General features: G+C 45.0%; 1 protein-coding gene across 1 annotated transcript in view; it reads right to left on the bottom strand.

Moving 5' to 3' along the window:
- Positions 1-3,583: 3,583 nt before the first annotated feature.
- The window catches only part of LOC136573127 (tyrosine-protein phosphatase non-receptor type 9-like), a 56,542-nt gene continuing 36,080 nt past the window's right edge, over positions 3,584-24,045 (bottom strand). Inside the window, exons 7-13 of the mRNA XM_066574327.1 lie at positions 23,369-24,021; positions 13,420-13,510; positions 11,586-11,655; positions 10,238-10,316; positions 9,884-10,034; positions 6,536-6,743; positions 3,584-5,119 (exon numbers count right to left, since the gene is read on the bottom strand). Coding sequence (XP_066430424.1) covers positions 4,896-5,119; positions 6,536-6,743; positions 9,884-10,034; positions 10,238-10,316; positions 11,586-11,655; positions 13,420-13,510; positions 23,369-24,021 — 1,476 coding nt within the window. The 3' untranslated portion in view covers positions 3,584-4,895. The remainder of the gene's footprint in view (positions 5,120-6,535; positions 6,744-9,883; positions 10,035-10,237; positions 10,317-11,585; positions 11,656-13,419; positions 13,511-23,368; positions 24,022-24,045) is intronic.

Here is a 24,045-nt window from a genome sequence, read left to right as displayed (position 1 = left end):
TTTTAAAATGGTCTAATCATTGAATTTCAACTAATTTTGCAGTTGCGTCTCAAAAGCCATAACTTTTTCATTTTTCCATTGACATGGCCATATGAGGGCTTGTTTTTTGCGGGACAAGTTGTGATTTTTTAAACAGGGGGGAGGAAAAAAAGAAATGGTGAAAAAAGAAAAAAAGGGGCCATGTCATTAAGGGGTTAAATAATGTATTAACTTCCTTCTCTGGGTCATTACGACGCAGGGATACCACATGTGTGATTGATTTTTTACAAAGTAAAGGGAGACAAGTGTTTTTATAAATTTTTTTTTAATAATTTTCCCTTTTTTTTTGTCCCTTTAGGGGACTTCCACAGGGACCCATCAGGACCCCTGATCACATTCCGGGGGTCCGTGGTGACAGCCCTTTACATGCTGCAGTCACAGACTGCAGCATGTAAAGGGTTAACACAGCAGAGATCGAAGGTTTTCTCTGATCTCTGCTGTAAGAGCTAGTACCTAGCTGTCCTCTGACAGCTAACAACCAGCTCTCCCTGTCACAGAGACCATCCAATGGTCTCTATGGCAACCTGTAAACAAACCAGTGCAGGAGTTTGCCGACATATCGGCAATATCTTCTGCTGGTTTTTCAAAGCCCTTGCTTTGTTCTCTGTGGGTCTGTGCAGGCAGAGCACACTGTCACAGCTTGTGGCATTGTGCTCTGCAGCTCCCATAGTGATACATAGCCCGGAAATCTTCCGGGCTATGTCACTATGAGCAGTGGAGCTCGTCCCGGAAAATTTCTGGGCGTGCCACTCAAGGGGTTAAAGAGGCCACTTCGGTGATTGTTTTTCATCCATTCACTGTGTAGCTTTTCCCCCAGTGATTTTTTCCCCCATTCATGGTGTAGCTTTCCCCCAGTATATAAGTGAGCCAGTATGACCTTAGTTTTTTTTTGCCAAACTCCTGGCCCCTTCTTGCACAGATGGTCATGTAATTTCAGTTCTGACAAGCTCAGATCTACTTTTATGGCTTCATTTTCTAGTCAGTTTCTCAGTGTATGGGATGCTGTTGCATGGATCTGTCACAGCAACTGTGAGGGGTGAGACACATGCACTATCCCAGTTACTGATGATGATCGCACAGCCCCTGTCACACAACTGTAATAGAGAAGATCACAGCTCAAACTTCCTGACTATACACTTATGGGCTGTAATGTATTTAGGTGACTATAGATGGTATTGATAATTAAAGGGGTTGTCCCGCGAAAGCAAGTGGGGTTATACACTTCTGTATGGCCATATTAATGCACTTTGTAATGTACATCGTGCATTAATTATGAGCCATACAGAAGTTATTCACTTACCTGCTCCGTTGCTGGCGTCCTCGTCTCCATGGTGCCGTCTAATTTCAGCGTCTAATCTCCCGATTAGACGCGCTTGCGCCGTCCGGTCTTCTCCCTTCTGAATGGGGCCGCTCGTGCTGGAGAGCTGCTCCTCGTAGCTCCGCCCCGTCACGTGTGCCGATTCCAGCCAATCAGGAGGCTGGAATCGGCAATGGAACGCACAGAGCCCACGGTGCACCATGGGAGAAGACCTGCGGTCCACCGAGGGTGAAGATCCCGGAGGCCATCTTCGCAAGGTAAGTAAGAAGTCACTGAAGCGCGGGGATTCGGGTAAGTACTATGCGTTTTTTTTTTTTAAACCCCTGCATCGGGTTTGTCTCGCGCTGAACGGGGGGGCTATTGAAAAAAAAAAAAAACCCGTTTTGGCGCGGGACAACCCCTTTAAACTGGTATAAACCTAGCTAATGCTGGGCTGATTGCATCATGGGATCGATGGAAACGTGAAACCAGAAGAGTTCAGCTTCAAGATCGTGGCTGACAGGGCGCTGCACTGCACATGAGGGGCTGGAATACATAGAGACCTCCAGAGTGTGACAGCCAATCAGGTGAAAGGGTGCAGGGAGGCAAAGTGTGGTTTCCCTGGCATGGCCCTTTGATTAGTGGGGGCCATTATAATTTAAGGGGGACACAAAAGCAGTATCGTTAATGTGAGAGGACATAAAAGGGCACTTGATTAGGTAGGGGCACAAAAGGCAGCATTTACTGTGCAGGGGCTACAGGAGGGCACAAAAGGGTGATACAACATTAGCTGGAGCACTATGGATGGGGAGATTGGTAGAGGTGAAGAAAACCAGGGCAGTGTGCTAGAAGAGCAAGGAGGCAAAAATGTCCGTATGTCAAATTCTGCCGATAAAAAGTTGAGAAAAATACTTCTTCCCGTCTCCAAGTCTGGCAATTGGAATAATCCCTGGATCAACGACCCTCTGAAGTAATCAGGGACTAGAACATGTAATATTATAACGCTCAAGATAAGAGTTTAAGAGGAGCCTGGGCACCTACAGTATTCACCATGTCCTCAGGCAGAGAGTTCCATAGTCTCACTGCTTCTACAGTAAAGAACCCTGTTGGTGTAGAAACCTTTTCTCAAGACGTAGAGGGCGCCCCCTTGTTACAGTCCTGAGTGTAAATAAGTGATGGGAGAGATCTCTGTAGTGATATCTGATATACCCATACATTATTAAGTCGCCCCACTGCAGTTTTTTTTCTAAATTAAATAACCCCAATTTTGATAACCCCCCTGGGTATGGTATTCACCCAATCAGTTTATTACTTTAGTTGCCCTCCTTTAAACTCACTCAAACTCTTGATATGTTCTTCTTGAGTACCGATGCCCAAAACTGTCCACAATATTCCATGTGTGGTCTGACCAGTGACTTGTAAAGAGGAGAAAGAATGTTCTCATCATGCGCCCCTAGACCTCTTTTGATGCTCTTCATGATCCTATTTGTCTTGGCAGCAGCTGCCTGACACTGGTTGCCGCAGTTAAGCTTACAGTTGACTAAAATCCCCAAGTCCTTTTCTATGGTCAGTGTTACCCATTTAGTGTATATTGGTGACATGTATTTCCCTGCCCATTTGCAAAACCTTACATTTATCAATGTTAAACCTCATTGGCCACTTTTCTGCCCCCAACCTATCCAGATCCATTTGCAACCACATTCTGTTCTCATATTACTTTGCATAATTTTGAATAATCTTCAAATGTTGATACTTGACTGTATAATCCTACCGGAACCCTGTTACACCCCTTTTGCCCTTTCTTCACGGCTGGCTGAAGTGAGATCTGACTGAAATGGGCACTTCCAACTTGCTCTCAGGCTATATTGCAGTTAGAGCCGTGGCCTTGGTCTTGTTTTAAATCTATACTGGAACTGTAGCCTTGAGAAAAACAGGCATGAGTAAGACCTGCAGATCTATGCAGATTCTACTTCAACCTGTTCTCCAGCTACAAGATTCTTGCTTCTTCCTTACCAAACAATAGACCTTCAATTTACAATTCATATACAAGGTAAGATTGCTACTATGTGTAGGAGTACATCTTGTATACATAAAAAGGTAGCAAAACATCTGCCATAAAAATGCCGCATGTGAACATGCCCCTTTACCGAAGTGCCGCGTTTCATAATTAGTGGATCTAATGCTTAAATACCTATCAAATCCATTACAAAACACAAAGAAGGGAGAAAAAGAAAAACCATAAAAACATTGAAGGCTAGAGAAATATTTAATCTGACATACAAGTTCATCCTAGTAGCTTTTCATGTATTTGCCAGCCTAGTACCAACATGTCCTGCAATTTTAAATATGGCAAGTAAATAAATGCATTATATCTTGCAATCCCAAAGCATATATAAACATTAACAATGATTACGTAGACTTATAAATACAGTAGCTAGGTTCATTGTTTTATGCAGCCACTGTCACGTAGTCGGTCGTACCAAACGGGAGGCGGGGGGGGGGGGGAGTAATACTGTTAAAGTACAAAATAAATTAATCGAAAAAACACGTTATTGATATTAAAATAATGTAACCTTTAAAGGATTCTGTTGTCAAGTACATGGAAGGGACAGAGAAGAAAAAACAAAAAACTATTCCTTTCCCCTTAATAAATGTGGAAATTAGAAAGAGGCCCCTGAGAATATAAATGCAGGCATTTGTCTTTTTAAATTTGGATAATTTATGACTTTTGTGCTACACATAATACATTAAAAAGGCACATCAATGCAGGCAGTGTACATTTTGTATGCAAAACCCTACACTATATGTAGTGTTTGGCAAAAAAAAAAAAAAAAAAAGACAAAAAAATGTTTAAAAAAAATTAAAAAACACAGCTTTTCATAACCATCATTTTTCGGCATTCTAAAAGGAATCACAAACACAAACGTAGCTTAAGGCCTTTGTCTTAACCCTTCCACTGGCGAAAGAATTAAGCGAAATGATTAAGAGCTTGCATAACACTTCTAACCATTAATTGGCGGTTCGTTTTTGACACATCCTTCAGTCTTTACCCAATTGGAAAAACTTGTATTCTGTTTGCAGTTCGCTATGTACAACAGTGCCCAAGTGACTCGGCACGTGGACCTCTACTTGGTGGCGTTTGTTGAAGGTTACGGATTTTTTTAAAGCAATCTTTCAAAGGACACGTTACAGTTTACATAAAAATCATAAAAAGGACTAAACGAATCTACAAGATACTGCACACTTTACAAAAGGGATCTGTGACACCTTGTACAGACATTCTTTCTGCGCGGGACAGCAAAGAATAAGAGTACGGTTTAGTTCAAGTCTAGAAAATGATGTGCAAGTTACTCCATTTGCATTCATGCTACAATAAATTATGACACTTTCCAGTGCATTAATAGCTCAAACCAGCAGTGTACTGAAGGGACCTGCACTTCACTGCATGGCAGCAAGGGGGCAGAGCCTTCCAGCACCACCCAGTTTAGAATGGACCAGCTATGGCCAAGGTTACGCCCACAAAAAAAACATGTTTTTAGTACCATGGAGAGGAAAATAATCATTCGCTATCTGTCTCAAATTCAGTGTCGGACCATTCCACAGGGGCGAGGAGTCCCTTTCGTTGTGCGTATTCAATAATGGCCATGTAACAAAAGTAATATTGATCCCACGTCTGAATACTGAAAGCACGTTGAGTTCTCATTCTCTTCACTGTCTGTAGTACATCCACTGTCCCAATGTTTTCCAGCCTGGATAAACAAATATCCAAAGTACAAAAGGTACCTGAAACAAAGAGAACCGAAATTAGTCCATGTAAATCCTTAGCCGCTCCCTTCTAGCGTATCTATATAGGTGTGTAGGTTAAGGGGCAACAGACAAATATACGGACTGTAGCGTAATATATTTACAGGATCACTCCACTGCACGCCTCACCCGATTGTCTATCACAATCTAGAAGTCTATGTATATTGCAGTCACTTCCATGCAGTGCAGCCCCCTGTCCGCTAATTCTAAAAATGAAGGTTGTATCTCAGATTTCTCCCTACTTTCTCTTCCTTTACACTGTGCTAGCAATCATATAACGTATCAGCAACGTATCGCATAACCAGCTAAAGCCAGTACCATCTCTGCCTGCTGGGAGGACAATTTGCTCATCACTACCCTCTACATTCACCTAAGTACAAGACCATAAGTATACATTCAGAGGATGGACAGAGATACTCTTTGTTATACCTGTTGCCATAGCAGCCTCTAATCATCAGCAGTAACTGTGATAGGAGTTTGTCACCTCCCGTGAAGAGCTTGTGAGGTACAATCCATGCCATATCAAGAAGGAATTAATGTAAACTTAAAAAGGGACTTCACAAGAAAGCACAAAGCCAAGTTACATATGGTCACAATGAGATCACAATCTAAAAGTAGTTCAGGAATTTTCAGAGAGACTAGCTAAACCAGGTAATACTAGCCAACATATAGAGTATGAGACTAGATATATAATAAATGGGAAAGAACAAGGAGATTCGAACTCCTATATTTCCAGTATAAAACCTCAGCTCCCAACTCCACCTAGTGGTAGAGTAATGTATTGCATTCTATATAACAGGAAGGCACTGCATCTCACCCATACTCCTGTCTGCGGTGTTACATGGGCACCGCTAGAAACTTATCTCAACAACATGACCATTACAAGTATTATAACATACAAATTACACAATCTGAAGCCAGGTTAGATAAAATATATCTAAAGTCAATGACCGCGAGAACAGTAACTCAATCAATTGCATTGGTCTCCCCAGGTTTAGGGATTGCAAAAAGCCTAAATGTTTGCAACAATAGTTTAAGGTGAAGGCTCATACTAGATGAAGTTACAAGAAGCCAATACATGCTTTAGGAGTTATCCGATGGACTGACAAGAATGTCCCCCCTTAGCTCCTCAATGCAATCCTATTCTATGGCTGCATCACCTACACCTATAGGGGGAGGGAATAGCGATATTAGAATGATTAGACTAATGCCGTAAAAATAAAATGGTCAACCATGTTGAATCATGTACACCCCATGTCCAAAAAGTACAGTATTTGGGGAGGCACCAGTCTGAGTGCTTTGGTAAGACTGCAATTAATACAAAATCGAAAAAACTTGGAGGGAGCTTGCCTTTAGGGTCGTGAACGACTAACCGGCTAACAGTTCTATATTTACCTGTTCTCCCAATGCCGGCACTGCAATGAATCACTATGGGCGGCCCTGCAGGATGGCCAGTCCACTCTGACCCCAATGCTTGTACAGCCATGGCTTGATGTTGCTTTACTTGGGCTCGAAAGTCCAACATGGCAGAAGCAGATTTAGGTACACCAAAATCCGGCCAGCTCATGTATTGGTAATGGGCAACACTTCGACTTTCATTGGTCTAGAAGAAAACAAGAGACGGTAGACATTGGAAAAATGATTGAGTGACTTAAAGGGAACCTGTCACATTGAATGTGCAATCAGTTCTACAGTCAGCTTAGAGGTCCAATGAGCCGTCCTATCAGTGACGGACAACTATCGTTATATGTACGGTCTACACAGATATGGCCGCCTACTGGACCTGTAAACCCAGAATGATCAGCTATACAATCTGCCCAGCCACTCCTGCTCCCCAACATGATGCCTGCAGTTTGGACAGCGGAATCGAGCCGAGAGGTTCCCCCCTAAAGAACACACTAGATACATGCTACATAATGCTTCTATTTCTTTAGCTTATTTGTTAAAAACGTTATTTACTCACAGCCGATCTTTTACCATAGTTACAATTAAAGTGTGTTCTAAATTAACTTTAAAAGGGGTTGTCTCACGCCGAAACGGTTTTTTTTTTATTCAATAGGCCCCCCGTTCGGCGCGAGACAACCCCAAGGGATGGGTTAAAAAAAAAAAAAAGTTTATTACTTACCCGAATCCCCGCGCTGCCGCAACTTCTTTCTTCCTTTACCAAGATGGCCCCCGGGATCTTCACCCACGATGCACCGCGGGTCTTCTCCCATGGTGCACCGTGGGCTCTGTGCGGTCCATTGACGATTCCAGCCTCCTGATTGGCTGGAATCGGCACACGTGACGGGGCGGAGCTACGAGGACCAGCACTCCGGCACGAGCGGCCCCATTCACCAGGGAGAAGACCGGACTGCGCAAGCGCGTCTAAAAACGCCAGAAGACAGCGAATTTAGACGGCACCATGGAGACGGGGACGCCAGCAACGGAACAGGTAAGTGAATAACTTCTGTATGGCTCATATTTAATGCACGATGTACATTACAAAGTGCATTAATATGGCCATACAGAAGTGCTGAACCCCACTTGATTTCACTAGACAACCCCTTTAAATTTCACCTGACACTGGACATCCCATCTACCACCAAACCTAAAAAATACGTACAGCGGGTCCGGATGGGTCTTCAGACCCTTTCACTTTTTTTTACATTTTGTTTTGTTGTGGCCTTGTGCAAAAAAAAAAAAAGTTTTCCTCATCATTTTGCACTCAATACCCCATGAGAAAAAGTGAAAACGGAAGGTTTGTAAAATGTTTGAAAATTAAAAACTAACATTTTGCATTGACATAAGTAGTTAGATCCTTGGATAAGACTTGTTCTCAGATGTTTTTGCACCTTCATTGATAAATTCAGGTAATTGGACATAGGCGAAAAATTAAAAAAGAGAACTGCCTGTAGAGCTCAGAGACAGGAGTGTGTGGAGGCACAAATCTGAAGGCGGCTAAGAGAGGGGGGAAAAAAAAAAAAATAAGTTTCTGCTGCATTGAAAGTTCCCCAGAGCACAGCGGCCTCCATAATTGTTAAATGGAAGACGTTTGGAAGAACCAAGACTCTTCCAAGAGCTGCCCGACCCACCAAACTAAGTAATCTGGGAAGAAGGGGCTTAGCAAGACAGATGATTAGGAACGCATTTGTCACTCTGACTGAGCTTCAAAGATCTTGTGTGCAGATGGGAGAAACTTCCAGAAGGTCAACCATCACTGCAGCCTCCACCATTCTGGGCTTTAAGGCAGAGTAGCCAAAAAGGAGCCTCTCCTCAGTCAAAGACACATGAAGTCCCACCTGCAGTTTGCCAAAAGCACTAAAGGACTCTCAAACTGAGAAACCACATTCTCTGGCTTGATGAAACCAAGGTCGAACTTTTCAATCTCAATTCTAAGCATTATGTCTGCAGGAAACCAGGCGCTGCTCATCACCTGCCCAATACCATGCCTACAGTGAAGCATGGGGGCAGCCTTTTGCAATGACTAAAGACAGAAAACTGGTCAGGGTTGATGGAAAGCTGAATGGAGCAAAGTGCAGAGATATTCTTAATGGAAACCTGCTCCAGAGGGGGCAAGAGACCTCAGACTGTGCAGAAGGGTCGCCTTACAACAAGACGATGACCCCAAGCACAAAGTAGAGACAACACAGGAGTGAGTTAGGGACAACTCTGTGAATGTCTTTAGGTGGCCCAGCTAGAACCCTGACTAGAACCCAATCAATCACCTCTGGAGAGACCTGAAAATGGCTGTCCACAGATGGCCCCCATCCAACCTTGGGATGACCTGCAAAGAATGGCAGAAAATCCCCAAATCTAGGTGTGCAGCCCTTGTGGCATCATACACAAGACAACTGGAGGCTGTAATCACTGCCAAAGGTGCTTCAACTAAGTCCTGAGCACCAGGTGTGAATATCTATGGCAATTAAAAATATTAGTTTCTAATTTTAAAAAAAATTTACAAAGATTTCTAAGACTCCGTGTAAATTTTTCCATCAAGGGGTATTGAGTGCAGAATGATGGCGGGGAAAAAACTTGTATATACAACATAACAAAATGTAAAAGAGTGAAAGTCTGAAGACGTTCTGAAGCCACGGCATTTCTAGTACAATGCATCTAATCTAGTTCATATATACACACTATGGTGCGTCAGCCGATGAAACTTAAAGGGGTTGTCCCGTGAAACAAAGTGGGGTTATACACTTCTGTATGGCCATATTAATGCACTTTGTAATGTACATCGTGCATTAATTATGAGCCATACAGAAGTTATTCACTTACCTGCTCCGTTGCTGGCGTCCTCGTCTCCATGGTGCCGTCTAATTTTCAGCGTCTAATCGCCCGATTAGACGCGCTTGCGCAGTCCGGTCTTCTCCGTGTTGAATGGGGCTGCTCGTGCTGGAGAGCTGCTCCTCCACTCCGCCCTGTCACGTGTGCCGATTCCAGCCAATCAGGAGGCTGGAATCGGCAATGGAACGCACAGAAGACCTGCGGTCCACCGAGGGTGAAGATCCCGGCGGCCATCTTCGCATGGTAAGTAAGAAGTCACCGGAGCGCGGGGATTCGGGTAAGTACTATCCGTTTTTTTTTTTTTTAAAACATGCATCGGGTTTGTCTCGCGCCAAAAGGGGGGGGGGGGGGGGGGGGGCTATTGAAAAAAAAAAAAACCGTTTCGGCGCGAGACAACCCCTTTAAATAAGTACGGCATAACTTTTGACTATTCCGAGTTCCAATTCAGATTGAACTGGAACGTTTATAATGTACCTGCTTATTGTAGAGATCCAGATGGGTTAATTTGAAGTCCTGGAAGAGATCTATATGAATGTTCCTGATAATAAAGTGCCCAGAATCTTCACTTCTTCCAGCTTCAAGAGGCCAGTACTGTCCGCATTTTATCCGGCCTCTTTCTATTACCCTTGTGAAAGCGGAAAAAAACTAGATATATAAAAACATCCAAAAAAAAAAAACTAATGACGCTTCATTAAAAGTTAATGTAACAGTAGAGAATTATAAGCAGTTCTTAACAAGGGCGAGCAATGTCTATGGTGAGAAGCATCATCTATTAACAGTGGTAACACTACAAGCCATCTTGTGATCTCCTATAAACGTATCATTTACCTTGTCGTCATAACGATGATTAAAACATGCTGTTCCCACACCATACGCCAGAAATCATCAAAGGTCTTTGGCAACGGACCTGGTTAGAGGGAAAAAAAAACACAAAGACAATGGTTCGTAACTAAACTTTTGGTTACTGGACTTCATATTGGTGCAACATACTAACAACCCCCCAACAACCGTCTCATGCAGCGAGAACGCCCCACAAATGACTAAAAATGGGAGGTTGGTTGCAAACTTTTTTTTAAAGGCTTAGTAATAAATTACGAACACTACAAGACCGCGTGGACAAATGTACAGGCGGACGGACATCTGCCTTTGCCGGTCTGACCTTATTACCATCATTTAAGACTACCCTTATGTCCTTAACCCTTTCCAATCCAATTTGTATCCTGGTTTTCCTAGCGGGCTTACTTTCTTTCTGCCATTATACAACGGCGCTATCTGCTGGCTAAAGCCAGTACTGCATGAGGTGACACGTTGGATAGGCTCTGACAGCAGAGAGGCTGGCAATATACAGTAAGAGAACCCCGACGGATGTCTACCAACATCGGAGCTGTACAGCCTTAAATCATAATTCTTCAGACGTCAGACAGTGGATTGGAAAGGGTTAAATGGCCAAGTCACTAAGTTAAAAGGACACATGCTCGTCTTACATAGGGGCTCCCTATGCAAGCTCAATAAGTACATCAAGCTGCACATGAGTCACTGTTGAGGGGTCCTTCCCTTTGTCTCTGCTAGTGGTCCTGGAGTGCAGGTATTTCCCCCCCCCCCAAAACAAGGCACGGATGCCCCCACATGTATCCTTACTAAGGATGAGCGAGTATACTCGCTAAGGCACTACTCGTCCGAGTAATGTGCCTTAGCCGAGTATCTCCCCGCTCGTCCCTGAAGATTCGGGGGCCGGCGCGGGGCGGGGAGCTGTGGGGGAGAGCGGGGAGGAACGGAGGGGAGATCTCCCTCTCCCGCCCGCTCTCCCCTGCTCCCTGCCGCGACTCACCTGTCAGCTGCAGCGGTCCCTGAATCTTTAAGGACGAGCAGGGAGATACTCGGCTAAGGCACATTACTCGAGCGAGTAGTGCTTTAGAGAGTACACTCGCTCATCCTTAATCCTTACCAATGGTTAAAGGCCTTTCCCAGTTTCATCAAGGTGACAAGTATATACAGATTATAGCTAGCTGGGAAGGATAATGTCACCATTTGCGATTTCTAAAGTATGCGACACTTATGGCAATATGGTGGCTATTTGGAGCCACTCTTGCTGCTTTGCCATCTGTTCTTATATTAATTAATCCCCCCCCCCCCCCCCCCCCAAAAAAAAAAAAAAATTAAAAAAACAAACAATTACCTTGAGTAGCAATATAGGCGTATTTTCTTTTATATCCATCCATAAAACTGGCGTTAATGTAGTCAGTTGTCTATAAAAGTAAGATCAAACAAAGGTTAATACGCCTAGAAGAAAGGAACCGTGGAACAACGTTGGTAGCAAAGAATGATTCTACAAGACAGACTACTAGTGAGTCACAGCGAAGTAGAGTGTCTTTTTGGATCACATGTAAAGGGTGTCCTGCACATATTTTCCTTTAAAATGACCAATGACCTGATACTAAAATAAGGATGGAAAGACATCTGAGCGACCGTGAACATGAAAGTTTGCTAAAGTGCAATATGAGTTGGCAGGAGCGCCGCCAGCAGTAACTCATCCAAGTTTTGCAATTTTTTTAATATATCTATATATAAGGGTTCTCATCTGCAGTGTATGCAACGAGGCTGTAAAGTTAAAGGGGTTGTCCCGCGCCGAAACGGTTTTTTTTTTTTCAATAGCCCCCCCGTTCGGCGCGAGACAAACCCGATGCAGGGATAAAAAAAAAAAAACGGGTAGTACTTACCCGAATCCCCGCGCTCCGGTGACTTCTTACTTACCTTGTGAAGATGGCCGCTGGGATCTTCACCCTCGGTGGACCGCAGGTCTTCTGTGCGGTCCATTGCCGATTCCAGCCTCCTGATTGGCTGGAATCGGCACACGTGACAGGGCGGAGCTACGAGGAGCCGCTCTCTGGCACGAGCGGCCCCATTCAGAAGGGAGAAGACCGGACTGCGCAAGCGCGTCTAATCTGGCGATTAGACGCTGAAGATTAGACGGCACCATGGAGACGAGGACGCTAGCAACGGAGCAGGTAAGTGAATAACTTCTGTATGGCTCATAATTAATGCACAATGTACATTACAAAGTGCATTAATATGGCCATACAGAAGTGTATAATCCCACTTTGTTTCGCGGGACAACCCCTTTAATGTAAAGATCATGTTACATGTGTATAATAAAGAATGGTCAGGAGCCTATTAGCTGGCCAGCTGGTCTATACCTCACTGCACTAGAGCTTTGAAGCATTGTAACACGTGGGCTACATGCAATGATAGTAAATACTACGCAGAAAGGGCTTACCATATTACAGGTGCAATACAAACTAATCGAGTCTACTCTCAGACACATGTCACCTGTGACCTCCCAGTTAATGTAACTAAAGATACTAGAGTGCAGAAAACCTGTCAATTGTCAAGTCCATAGCATGGAGATGGAGTTGGGAACTGTGGCAGAACTCTGAGGCTGGGTTCACACGGCGCCGATTTGCAGCAGAGTTTTCATAAAGTAGCAGTAAAGCGGATGAGATTTAAAAAAAAAAAATCTCAATCACAAGCTACGGAAATAATCAGCACAAAACCAGTGCGGAAATGATCGTGTGGTGCGGAGTTCAGTTCTGCAGCATGTCAATTTTATCGCCATTTCCACTGCTGAATTCACCTGTTCTCAATGAGGTGGTAAATTCTGCACAGGCATAGGTGATAAAACCAGCTGCAGACAGCCCCAGTGTGGACCCATCATCCTGAAGCGTTGTTGATGGTCTGTCCGAATGGAGAAGATAAGGAAAGTGGGAGTCACTAGGGGCATTTGTTGGGTACAGTATTTTGATGCTGTTATGGTAAAAACGTCAAAAACCAGTAAGATTTTTTAATACACCCCCCACATGAATACGGATGTAGACTTCTGTACCGACTATGGAAGCCTATTAGACGGATCCCATACTCCAATCCCCTGTACAATCACATTGAAGCACAGACACAGGACAGTCAATGCTGGTACATATAAAAACACTTTCCATGCATGATTAGATGAAGGTTACCTCATCTGTGCCAATAAGTCCCAGCTTAACTCTGGACTGGTCCAAGCACAGAACATCGCTGTATCTATTCTTTGCTTGATTGTAAGGCTTCCTGTGAAGAGAGTGGAAATACATTAAAGTGCAAATCCCTACATGAATCACATTTAAGAAATGCTACTCCTAGAAGTAGTCACTGGTCATTGTGTACAATTTCAGGCCCGGGACCCAAGGAGGACATATGAGAGCTTGAGCAGGTACAAAGGTGGGCAACTAAAGTAATAAATGGAATGGGTGGACTACAATACCCATTTTGGGGGTTAGTTTAAAAAACAGACAGCTGAAAGGCAACCCAATAACTGTAAATCTATCCGGGAGCAGTACAGAGATCTCTTCCATGATGTATTCATACCCAGGACTGTGACAGTAACAAGAGGGCGCCCTCTACATATAGAGGAAAGAAGGTTTTTACACCGACATAGAAGGGGGTTCTTTACTGTAAGAGCAGTGAGACTGTGGAGCTCTCTGCCTGAGGACGTGGTGATGGCAAATTGAGAGGGGCCTGGACGCCTTTCTTGAGTGATACAATATTACTTTTATAGTCCCTAATTACTTCAGAAAGGATTTTTTTTCCCTTAAATGAGAAAAACTGGCTTCTACTTCATTGGAATTTTTTTTTGCCTATGGAACAGTATTGGGGGGAAAGGGAGGATAATAGGCTGAACTAGACGGACATGTGTCTTTTTTCAGCCTTAAGAGATAGAAAAGGGGGTGGAGCAAACCCGATGCGTATGAGGGTCCGGAGCCCGGTAGGATGTCCCGGGACCAGAAGCCTCAAGGAGCTGAAGAAAAAAAGAAGTGTAGATTTGTGTGAAAATCAAGTTTCACTAGGAGGCGCTGCCGAACAGATAAAGCCACCAACTGGCGGGCAAAAGTGAGCAAATGGAGAAACAATACCGGTAGCCCGGTGCCGCTCTCCAATGAATTTCAACAGGCTGTGGGATAAGATTTATCTAACTTCTCTTTTTAAAACCAGCAGAATATGCGTTCCGGGGTCGGCCCCTTCATCAGTCAAGCTGGGTTAGACATAACTCTTGGGGCTGGAGAATAAACCTAAAAGCGCTGGTGTTACCAGAAGGCGCTGCAAGCCTAGCTACTTTTGATGAATAGAAGTTTTTGCAATTCTTTAGAAGTGCCAGTGGCTTTGTGTATTCCCATAACATATATGGTTTAATGGATTGGGAAATCCAATCTATAACTCAACTGATTGGCGACTGTTCATCAATAACTCAAAGTGGAGCTTCAAGCGTGTCCTCCACGATGGCAATGCATTTGGTGCAGTTCCAATTAGCCATTCAGTTTCTCTTTGTGAAGAATACTGAGACAAAGAGTCATTGAGTTGTTGCAAAATCTCAAACAATTAGATCTGTGTTGACCTTAAAATGGTATCCCTGTTATCGGTGTATTTGGGACAGCAAAACTCTGTGGAAACATTAGGTGGAAAGGAATTGGCCTCCAAGATCTGACCTCAAACCTGGTGATCCAAACCTTCGACATGAGCTCCTTGTTGACAGAGAGAACAATATATCCCCACCTCTGCACATGAAACAATTCGGTAAAGCTTTGCCAACTGAAGCAGACCGTTTCAAGTACCTTCTTCAGGCATTTCCTAGCCTGTCATTTGAAAAACATAAAAGCCGGTGTGTTTGATGGTCCACAAGTTCGGCGACTCAAAGATAAACATTTCATTGGGACAGTGTCAGAACTGCAAAAGAATGCTTGGATATCATTCAAAGACATCGTCAAGGACTTTCTTAGAAATAAGTGGGCAAAGAATTACATTGAAATTGTTCGGAAACTCTTGGAGAGTCACAAAATGCTCGGTTGCAACAAGAGCATCAAGATGCATTTTCTGTAGAGCCATCTTGATAACTTCCCGTCAAACCTTGGTGGGGTCAGTGATGAGCAAGGTTAACAATTCAACCAAGATTTGATAATCATGGAGAGACGGCATCAGGATAGATTAGATGTACATATGATGGACGACTATTGTTGGAGCATCAGACGAGATTGTCCAGACTGAACACTCCAGGAAAAGCTATAGTTACGACCTATAATTTAAGAAACTAATCCACCATTCAATCCCACCTCATTTCGTTCTCCCCACCCCTTCAACTGTTGGAATTGAAAAACCAAAGAATATATCCAAAAATTCAGAATTGCCTCAAACCCTCCCGGCTGTTTATCCCTTTGAAGGGTCTCCAACTTAATTCTAGCAGATTTCTTATTCCATAATAAACTCCTAAATATTGTATGGAAACAAACAGTATCATGACTAAATCCAAAACAGGGCAGTTGAAGCCCCTGCCAATTATCGACAATGGGACAGGATTCCAGACCTTGGCCTTATTCTCAACCTTTCGTACCAGTGGAAGCAAATTGGCAGAAATATACCGTTTTCCTGACAATAAGCCCTAGCTACACTATGTGCCACAAAAAGCAATGCTCACCTAGCAGGCACCGTTTGGGCCCCACCCATTGGGCTTGCGGCGTTCTGGCAAGCTTCCGTGCCATCCTCAATGCCGACGGTGCAGGTCTTGCTGGTGACGGGCTTGAATACTACGCCTCCAGCAAGCGATTGCTGTGATTAGTTCAGGAGCGCCGCTTCAGCATATCCGAGCAGGTGCTCGATGACCCAATCATAGCCATTCATTGTATGACATCATTGAATAGCTTTGATTGCTCTGATTGGCTGAGGCACTCCTGAACCAATCGCTTGCTTGAGGCGGCCCTGTCACCAGCAAAAGATGCTCAGTTGGCATTGAGGACTGCATGAAAGTCTGCTGAAGAGTCACAGCCCAGCGGGAGGGACCTGGACAGCGCCTGCTAAGCGAGTATAAAGACACCCCCTGAAAAGAAGACCCTGTGCCACTTTCGGGGCAAATTATTAATATAAAATAGGGTCTTATTTTTGGGGAAACACTGTAGTCTTGAGGCTTAGAAGATACCACAACTCCCCAAAATGTGAATTTCTTCAGTATTTGTAGTTGCATATGTTCCAATGAATAGTCCACTGGCATGAGATGTAAAGGAAGAATTACAGATTTCCCCCAATTAATGACCCAACACTTTACTAAATATATCAAAAATGGACAAAATACTTGATCTACTCATATCCTCGGTATACAACAGATCATCTGCATATAGTGAGATACGTTCCTCAACTTCTCCATATTGCAATCCAACTATATCATGTGATTTCCTCATCGAACCAGCCAAGGAGCTCCATTCCCAAGGCAAAGAGAAGGGGGAGGATTTGTCTCTTCTTGATTTCTATTGTCCAACATGTTGACCACTGATGTTAAAATCTTTGTGGAGACATTTGTGAATCAATTACTTTTAGTAAGGACCCATTTAATGCATGAGGACCGGTCCGGCTTCAGGCCAAACAAGTCAACTGCTATTGATTTAAGGAGGTTACATCTGAATCTTTAGGTGGATCATCGAGTTTGTGGGAGCAGGCCTAGTGTTTTCGATCAACGCGACCAAAGCATTTGACAGCGTCGAGTGAAGTTATTTGTGGGCGGTTCTTCATAAGATGGGTTTCAGTGAGAAATTTGTGGCATGGGTTAAAGTGCTCTATTCAATGCCAGGGGGGAAGGTGTTGAGGGTAAAAGTCATTTTGGGACGGATGATGTTGGAGAAAGGAACAGGAGCAGCAGAGATAGATCCGATTGTACCGTGTCTCTGTATATATCTGAGCGGATATGCAAATGTTCCCCATTCTGGACTACCTTCTAGTGTTTGTCCTCACTAAGCGCTACCCTGCTTTTGGTGAGCGATCCGATTCTGAGAGCTGAAGAAAAAAAGGCATCCCTGGTCGTTTCTACTGAGCATGCCCGACCTGTAGCGCTCAAATGACTACAGGACGTATCCAAGGCAACCTGCGACTAAACACTTCTGAAGTTGATGGTTTATAGAGCAGCAGACACAAAATCCGAAGCAGAACCCCATGTAAACCTTCACATTTGATTAGCATTCATTTGACTTCAACTTTGCATAACAAGAATACCCCTTTAAGTATCAATAAGTAGATACAACTGACATAACAAGTCCTTATTGTACACATATACATACACGTCAAGAAGAACTGCTAAAAGATGGTGAATCGCTTTGGCAGTACAGGACACGTAGCACTACTACACAACCAATCGGTGCATGCATTTCAGTAATATAACACCTATTGGATGACATTATGGGCCCCCACACCGATTTGGCTGGATCTTCCCATCAGGCCGCCTGCACACTGGCCAGAGCGATATCGGGCAGTGATTCATGGTCTGATATTGCTCTGGGAAACCCCTGGATGCGAGGCGTTTTCAGGTTAAAACAGCCTCACATTCCTGCTGGGGTTCCCCTTCATCCCATTGCTTTCAGTGGGACGGCAGCAGCAGGGGATTCCTTCATCCCCGCGGGAAGTCACCTTATCACTGAACCCCCTGCCACCAATGTCACAGTGTTCAGTGATGAGGGCACTCCTCGTGGGGATAAAGGAATCCCCTGCCACAGCTGTCACAGAGGAGCGTGATCTTCTCCTTATATTTTCAATATGGCCAGCGCTGTCACCGCCGGCCCCATTGACAACAAGGTGTGGCCCCTGGATGTGACAGCATTCAGGGGATTGACATCCAAGAAATCCCCTGCTGAAGCTGTCACAGCCGCAGCAGGGAATAGCGATCCTCTCCTAGAACTATTGGAAACAATGGGTGATATCGTAAAAAGAATGAGCATGCTGGGATTTATTTTCTCGCAGCATTGCTGGAGTGAGAACATCGCAAATGAGAATGAAACCATTGTGAGTTCCTTGGTTTCATAATCATGCGTTTTCACTCACTCTCACATCGCATTGCAGGCTAAATGTGCTTTCAAGTTACAATGGCCCTAGGGTCTATTTAGACGGGCCGAACGTCGGGCAAACGATGCCCGACACTCGTATCTGTGTGTCCTTGCTCCCATGCTCCTGCACGGGAGCTAGTATTGTTGGCTCGCTCACAGAGCGGCCAGCAAGGGGCGGGGCGGCTGCAGGAGATTTCTCTCCTTGAACTGCCTTGCCTTTCTCCACTGACTTAACATAGCGGCTGTTCAGTACTGAACGGCTGCCATTTACACTAAACGATGAGCAATTAGCATACACGACGAGCTGAATGATTGCTCAGTGTAAATAGCAGCCGCTCAGTACTGAACGGCGGCTATGATAAGTCAACGGAGAGGGGCGGGGGAGCAGGAGGAGAGAAATCTCCTGCAGCCTCCCCGCTGTGAGCCAGCGATACTAGATCCCGTGCAGCAGCATGAGAGCGAGTATGTGCGGAGACGAGTGTCAGGCTTTGTTTGCCCAAGATTCATCCAGTCCAAATGTCCTTTTAAGAGGACCATTGTAAATTAAAGATAAAGTTGTAGTTGGAGTGTTATGTAAATAAAGTTTAAGAATAAAAAAAAAAAAAATTCTATTAAAAAACAGCATTGCAACTTTTTTTTTTTTTATAACCGGATCGAGTTTCAGCGAATCAAGCATCACTTCTGATCCAATCTCATACCATCTTTAATAATTACTGGAAACTGAAGATAAAACCCCATCCTGACCTGGTTCTGCTCAAGCAGCTGAGGGTTCATCCGTCTAAGCAGTTTTCTATGGATCACTGGGCTCCTTGAAACGGGGCCCAGAGGGCGGCGCAATGAAGACTGTCAGCGACTGTGTTTCCCCGAAAATAAGACACTGTCATTAATTTTTTTCCCTCAGAAGAAGCACAGTCTTAATTTCAGGGGAATGTCTTATAATACTTACCTAGCAGTCGGCATTTGGGTCCCTTGCGCTGGTCGCCGGTGTTGCTGCAGGTTGGCCTGTTTACACTGATCATCATTCGAATTCTTACAATCTGAAGATTTTTTGAACAATAAATCGTTGTGTGTAAAAAGTGCCTTTAGCCCCCAGCCCAGCTCTAAACGGGACTACCGTCACCGTGGGGGATATTAGATCCCAGCCCTGACCGGGACTACCGTCACCGCGGGGGATGTTAGACCCCAGCCCAGCCCTGACCGGGACTACCGTCACCGCGGGGGATGTTAGACCCCAGCCCAGCCCTGACCGGGACTACCGTCACCGTGGGGAATGTTAGACCCCAGCCCAGCCCTGACCGGGACTACCGTCACCGTGGGGGATGTTAGACCCCAGCCCAGCCCTGACCGGGACTACCGTCACCGTGGGGGATGTTAGACCCCAGCCCAGCCCTGACCGGGACTACCGTCACCGTGGGGGATGTTAGACCCCAGCCCAGCCCTGACCGGGACTACCGTCACCGTGGGGGATGTTAGACCCCAGCCCAGCCCTGACCGGGACTACCGTCACCGTGGGGGATGTTAGACCCCAGCCCAGCCCTGACCGGGACTACCGTCACCGTGGGGGATGTTAGACCCCAGCCCAGCCCTGACCGGGACTACCGTCACCGTGGGGGATGTTAGACCCCAGCCCAGCCCTGACCGGGACTACCGTCACCGTGGGGGATGTTAGACCCCAGCCCAGCCCTGACCGGGACTACCGTCACCGTGGGGGATGTTAGACCCCAGCCCAGCCCTGACCGGGACTACCGTCACCGTGGGGGATGTTAGACCCCAGCCCAGCCCTGACCGGGACTACCGTCACCGTGGGGGATGTTAGACCCCAGCCCAGCCCTGACCGGGACTACCGTCACCGTGGTGGATGTAAAACTTTTTATTATTTTTTTTTATGATAGTAGGGAGAGAAAACGCATCAATTCTGCCATAGATTTTTTTTTTCTTTTTAAAGCGTTAATTACGCAGCATAAATGACAATACATTTTCCCTGCGGGCCGGTACGGTTAAAACGATAGATTATTTTTTTTAAAGGTTTTTCACTTTTCTGCGATAAAACCCTTTTTTTGAAAATTCTTTTCTAAATCGCTGCATTCAAAGTCCTATAAAACTTTATTTTTCCATGTACGGAGCTCTGTGAGGACTTATTTACTGCGAGACGAGCTGTAGTTTTTATTGGTACCATTTTGGAGTACATACGGCTTTTTTGATCAGTTTTATTGTGTTTTTTTGGGAGGCAAAATGCTAAGAAGCACGTGCAACTTATTGCATATGTCGTTAGGGACACAATAGCAAATATGTGGGACTTCAAAAAAAAAAAAAAAATGTTATGCCAATACGAGAAAAAGCCCCCAAAAAGGGTTTTTTTTTTGCTAAACACCATTTGTGTCCCTCTGGGGGACTTACACAGTAGCACCGATGATCGCTATGATAAGGCATGGCAGGACTTCTCTCCTGCAATGCTTTATCACTTATTACAGCGATCATAGGCAATGGCAATACAGGACACTGGTATCTGGCGACTACATCGTGAGAGCCCAACAACATCACAGATGGAGCATGCTCCCTCTGTGAACCCTTCCCATGCCACGATCTAACTAGTGGTCGGTATGCACGGAATGCACCCCCGTTGTTGCAGCGGGAGGCCGGCCATCAGTGACAGCCGACTCCCGCTGCTGGAAAGTGCGTAATCTCTTACGATATTGCGCTATCCACATGATGTAAAGGTACATCCAGTTGCGGGAAGTACCCTGCAGCCATGACGTACCCTCATGTCTTATGGAGGGAAGGGGTTAAAAAAAAAAGCACACCAAAAATTTTAGCAGCCCGACAAACACATCACTAACATAGCCTGGTCCTTAAGGAGTTAAGGTAAGTCCAGCAGTCTTGTTGTAGCTTTTTATGCAGTTTAGGCCTCTTTCACACGACCGTATGCGTTTTTATGTTCGTACGTACACACCGTAAAAGTTACATGAATGAAGAATTGCCGCAATCGAGTTCAGATCTTTAGCCGCATATTTTCTGCCGTTCACACGGGCGGCCGCTGCGTAGCGACAGAACAATAAATAAATGCGCTGCAGTGCGGAAATCAATCCATCGATTGGCAGAAATCCTTGGAATGACTGCTAATGCTTAAATAGAGGCAGCTGTCTTCGGTTCTAAAGCCTCATGTCCACGGGGAAAATCAGGCCCGCCGCGGATTCTTCATGCAGAATCTGTAGCGGGCCCCTCCTGCCCCGCGGACATGAGGCTAAAAATAAGAATAAACTCACCTGCTCCGGACGCATGCCCTGGGCCGAAGAAAGAAGATCCGGCCACAAAGAAGGGAAGAACCGCATCGTCCGGAGCAGGTGAGTTTAATTCTGGTACGGGTCTCCCGCGGTTCCGGACGGCTTCCATAGGCTTCAATAGAAGCCTGCGGGAGACCCGCGCTAAAGTGGAGCATGTCCATTTTTTTTTCCCGCGCGCGGATCCGCGTTTGACAGGAAAAATGACATCCGCAGGTATTTAACCCCTTAATAACACGGCCTATTTTGGCGTTGAGGATCAAGCGATTTTTGGTATTTTTTCATCTCCATTTTTCAAAAGCCATAACTTATTTTTCCGTCGACGCGGCCGTATGAGGGCTTGTTTTTTGCGTGGCGAACTGTAGTTTTTTTTATCGGTGCCACTTTTGGGTACATAGACTATATTGTAAAACTTATTATTTTTCTTATGATAACAGGGAGAGAAAACGCATCAATTCTGCCGTAGATTTTTTTTTACAGCGTTAATCATGCAGCATAAATGACACTACATTTTTTCTGCAGGTCGGTACGGTTACGATACCAAAAATCTTATTTTTTTAGGTTTTTACACTTTTTTGCAATAAAACCCTTTTTTGTGAAATCTTTTTTTTTTCTCTATAGCTGCATTCAAAGTCCTGTAACTTTATTTTTTTTAATGTACGGAGCTCTGTGAGGGCTTATTTTTTGCGAGACGAGCTGCAGTTTTTATCGGTACCATTTTGGGGAATGTACAGCTTTTTTGATCACTTTCATTGCATTTTTGGGGAGGCAAAATGCTAAAATATAGCATTTTGCCACTGTTTTTTAGCTCTTTTTTTTAACGCTTTTTGTACACGACGTTACGGACGCGTCAATACCAAATATGTGGGGTTTTAATTTTTTAGGGGTTAGCAGCGGAGGGCACATCTCCGATGACCCCCCCCCCCACCCCCCCGTTGTTGCAGCGGGACGCCGGCTGTGAATGACAGCCGGCTCCCGCTGCGGGATAGCGCGAGGTCAGTCATGATCTCGCGCTATCCCGATGACGTACCGGTACGCCATGTTGCGGGAAGTACCCCACTCTCATGACGTACCGGTACGTCATGGAGCGGGAAGGGGCTAACTACCTGCGGGTGTCCAATGCATCCCTATGGGGCGCAGATCCGCGTGCGGGAAAAACGCTGCGGATTTAAAGCCCATGGACGTGAGGCCTAAGTGTTGTACGCAGAAAACTCTACCCACCCCCTCCCCCTCCTCACCTCTTCCCACCCCCCACTTCCATTGAAGTATTGAAGTCTATGGGAGCTTCCTGCGTATCTTGGCAAAAGTTAGGGTAAGACCAATTATTTGATGCTGCATATAAAAAGTGACCGTAAATGGTCGCAATGCGTTTTCCCGGTGTGATTTTTTTTTTTTTTTTTACACGCCATAAAATCGTTCAAGTGAATGAATACATTGGAATCAGATGCTTCACATGGCGGCAATTTTTGGGAGATTCTTTTGACGCCGCTTGGTATATACGGTTGTGTGAATAGGGCCTTGGAGCCCAAGTCAAAAGTGTAATCAGCAGGAAGGAAGAAGAATTCCATCCTGCATGAAAAACTGCCACAAAGATCTGTGCGCGCAACCATGTGTTACGATTCCTACAAGTGAAATTCAGTTCCCCACATCTAGATGGCGCCGTTTCTGCAGCAAGCGTATAGCTTTCTACGATCCACATGGGAGAGTCTGCAGCGTCTGCGGTTACACATCACAGTACATAAGAGTCCTCAGAATGAAAACCATCAGCAGAAATAAAAGAGACTTTCTTTCAAACTTACTTGGATACATCAAAAGTACCGACTGGGGGCCCTTTTCGAATTTCTTCATACTCTTGAAAAATGCCCCTCTTTTTCATCCTCTTGACATGCTGAACCAATCCGAGTACCGTCAGTCCTCCTTCTTCAGGCATGTGTATAGATTGCTCTATGTCTGCAGGCAGTGGTCGGGATTTCTGGGGTAAAGGCGGGATTGCGGGATTGTCAGCAGGCTGTTTATACAATGGAGTGTCCGGCGGGGTCTCCGATTGAGGCGGCGGCCTCCTACAGTTTGTATTGGCGCTGGAGCTTTTATCGCAACAATCGTAGTTGCCGCTGACGGCAGAACCGTTCCAGTGCACACAGCCGCTTACTCTGTGCGTCTCGGCATAATTCTTAGTCCTGTTTTCAAGGTAATGATTGTGAATAAGTCTGGTATTGTCCGTCACATTCTGTTGGGTGCAGTTGGAGTTTAGTCTGTCGCTCACGGGAGTTTGCTCGGATGAGTATATAACAAAGAGGTGGTCCATACAATCTCCGTTTTCTTGGCCTTGTCTAGAATTGACGCATGCCTGTATCCAAGCGACATGGCTTATTTTGGAAGTTCCTCCTAAATGCTCTGGTAAAGAGTCCTTCGGGATGTGGTTTACCAATTCATGGGCCTTTACTGTGCGCACCTATGGTGGAAATATGAAAAAGAT

This window comes from Eleutherodactylus coqui, chromosome 7 (assembly GCF_035609145.1).
Source record: "Eleutherodactylus coqui strain aEleCoq1 chromosome 7, aEleCoq1.hap1, whole genome shotgun sequence".
In the NCBI taxonomy this organism is placed as follows: domain Eukaryota; kingdom Metazoa; phylum Chordata; class Amphibia; order Anura; family Eleutherodactylidae; genus Eleutherodactylus; species Eleutherodactylus coqui.
Note: the sequence above shows the minus strand (reverse complement) of the source record. Positions and strands in the feature narration are given on the sequence as shown.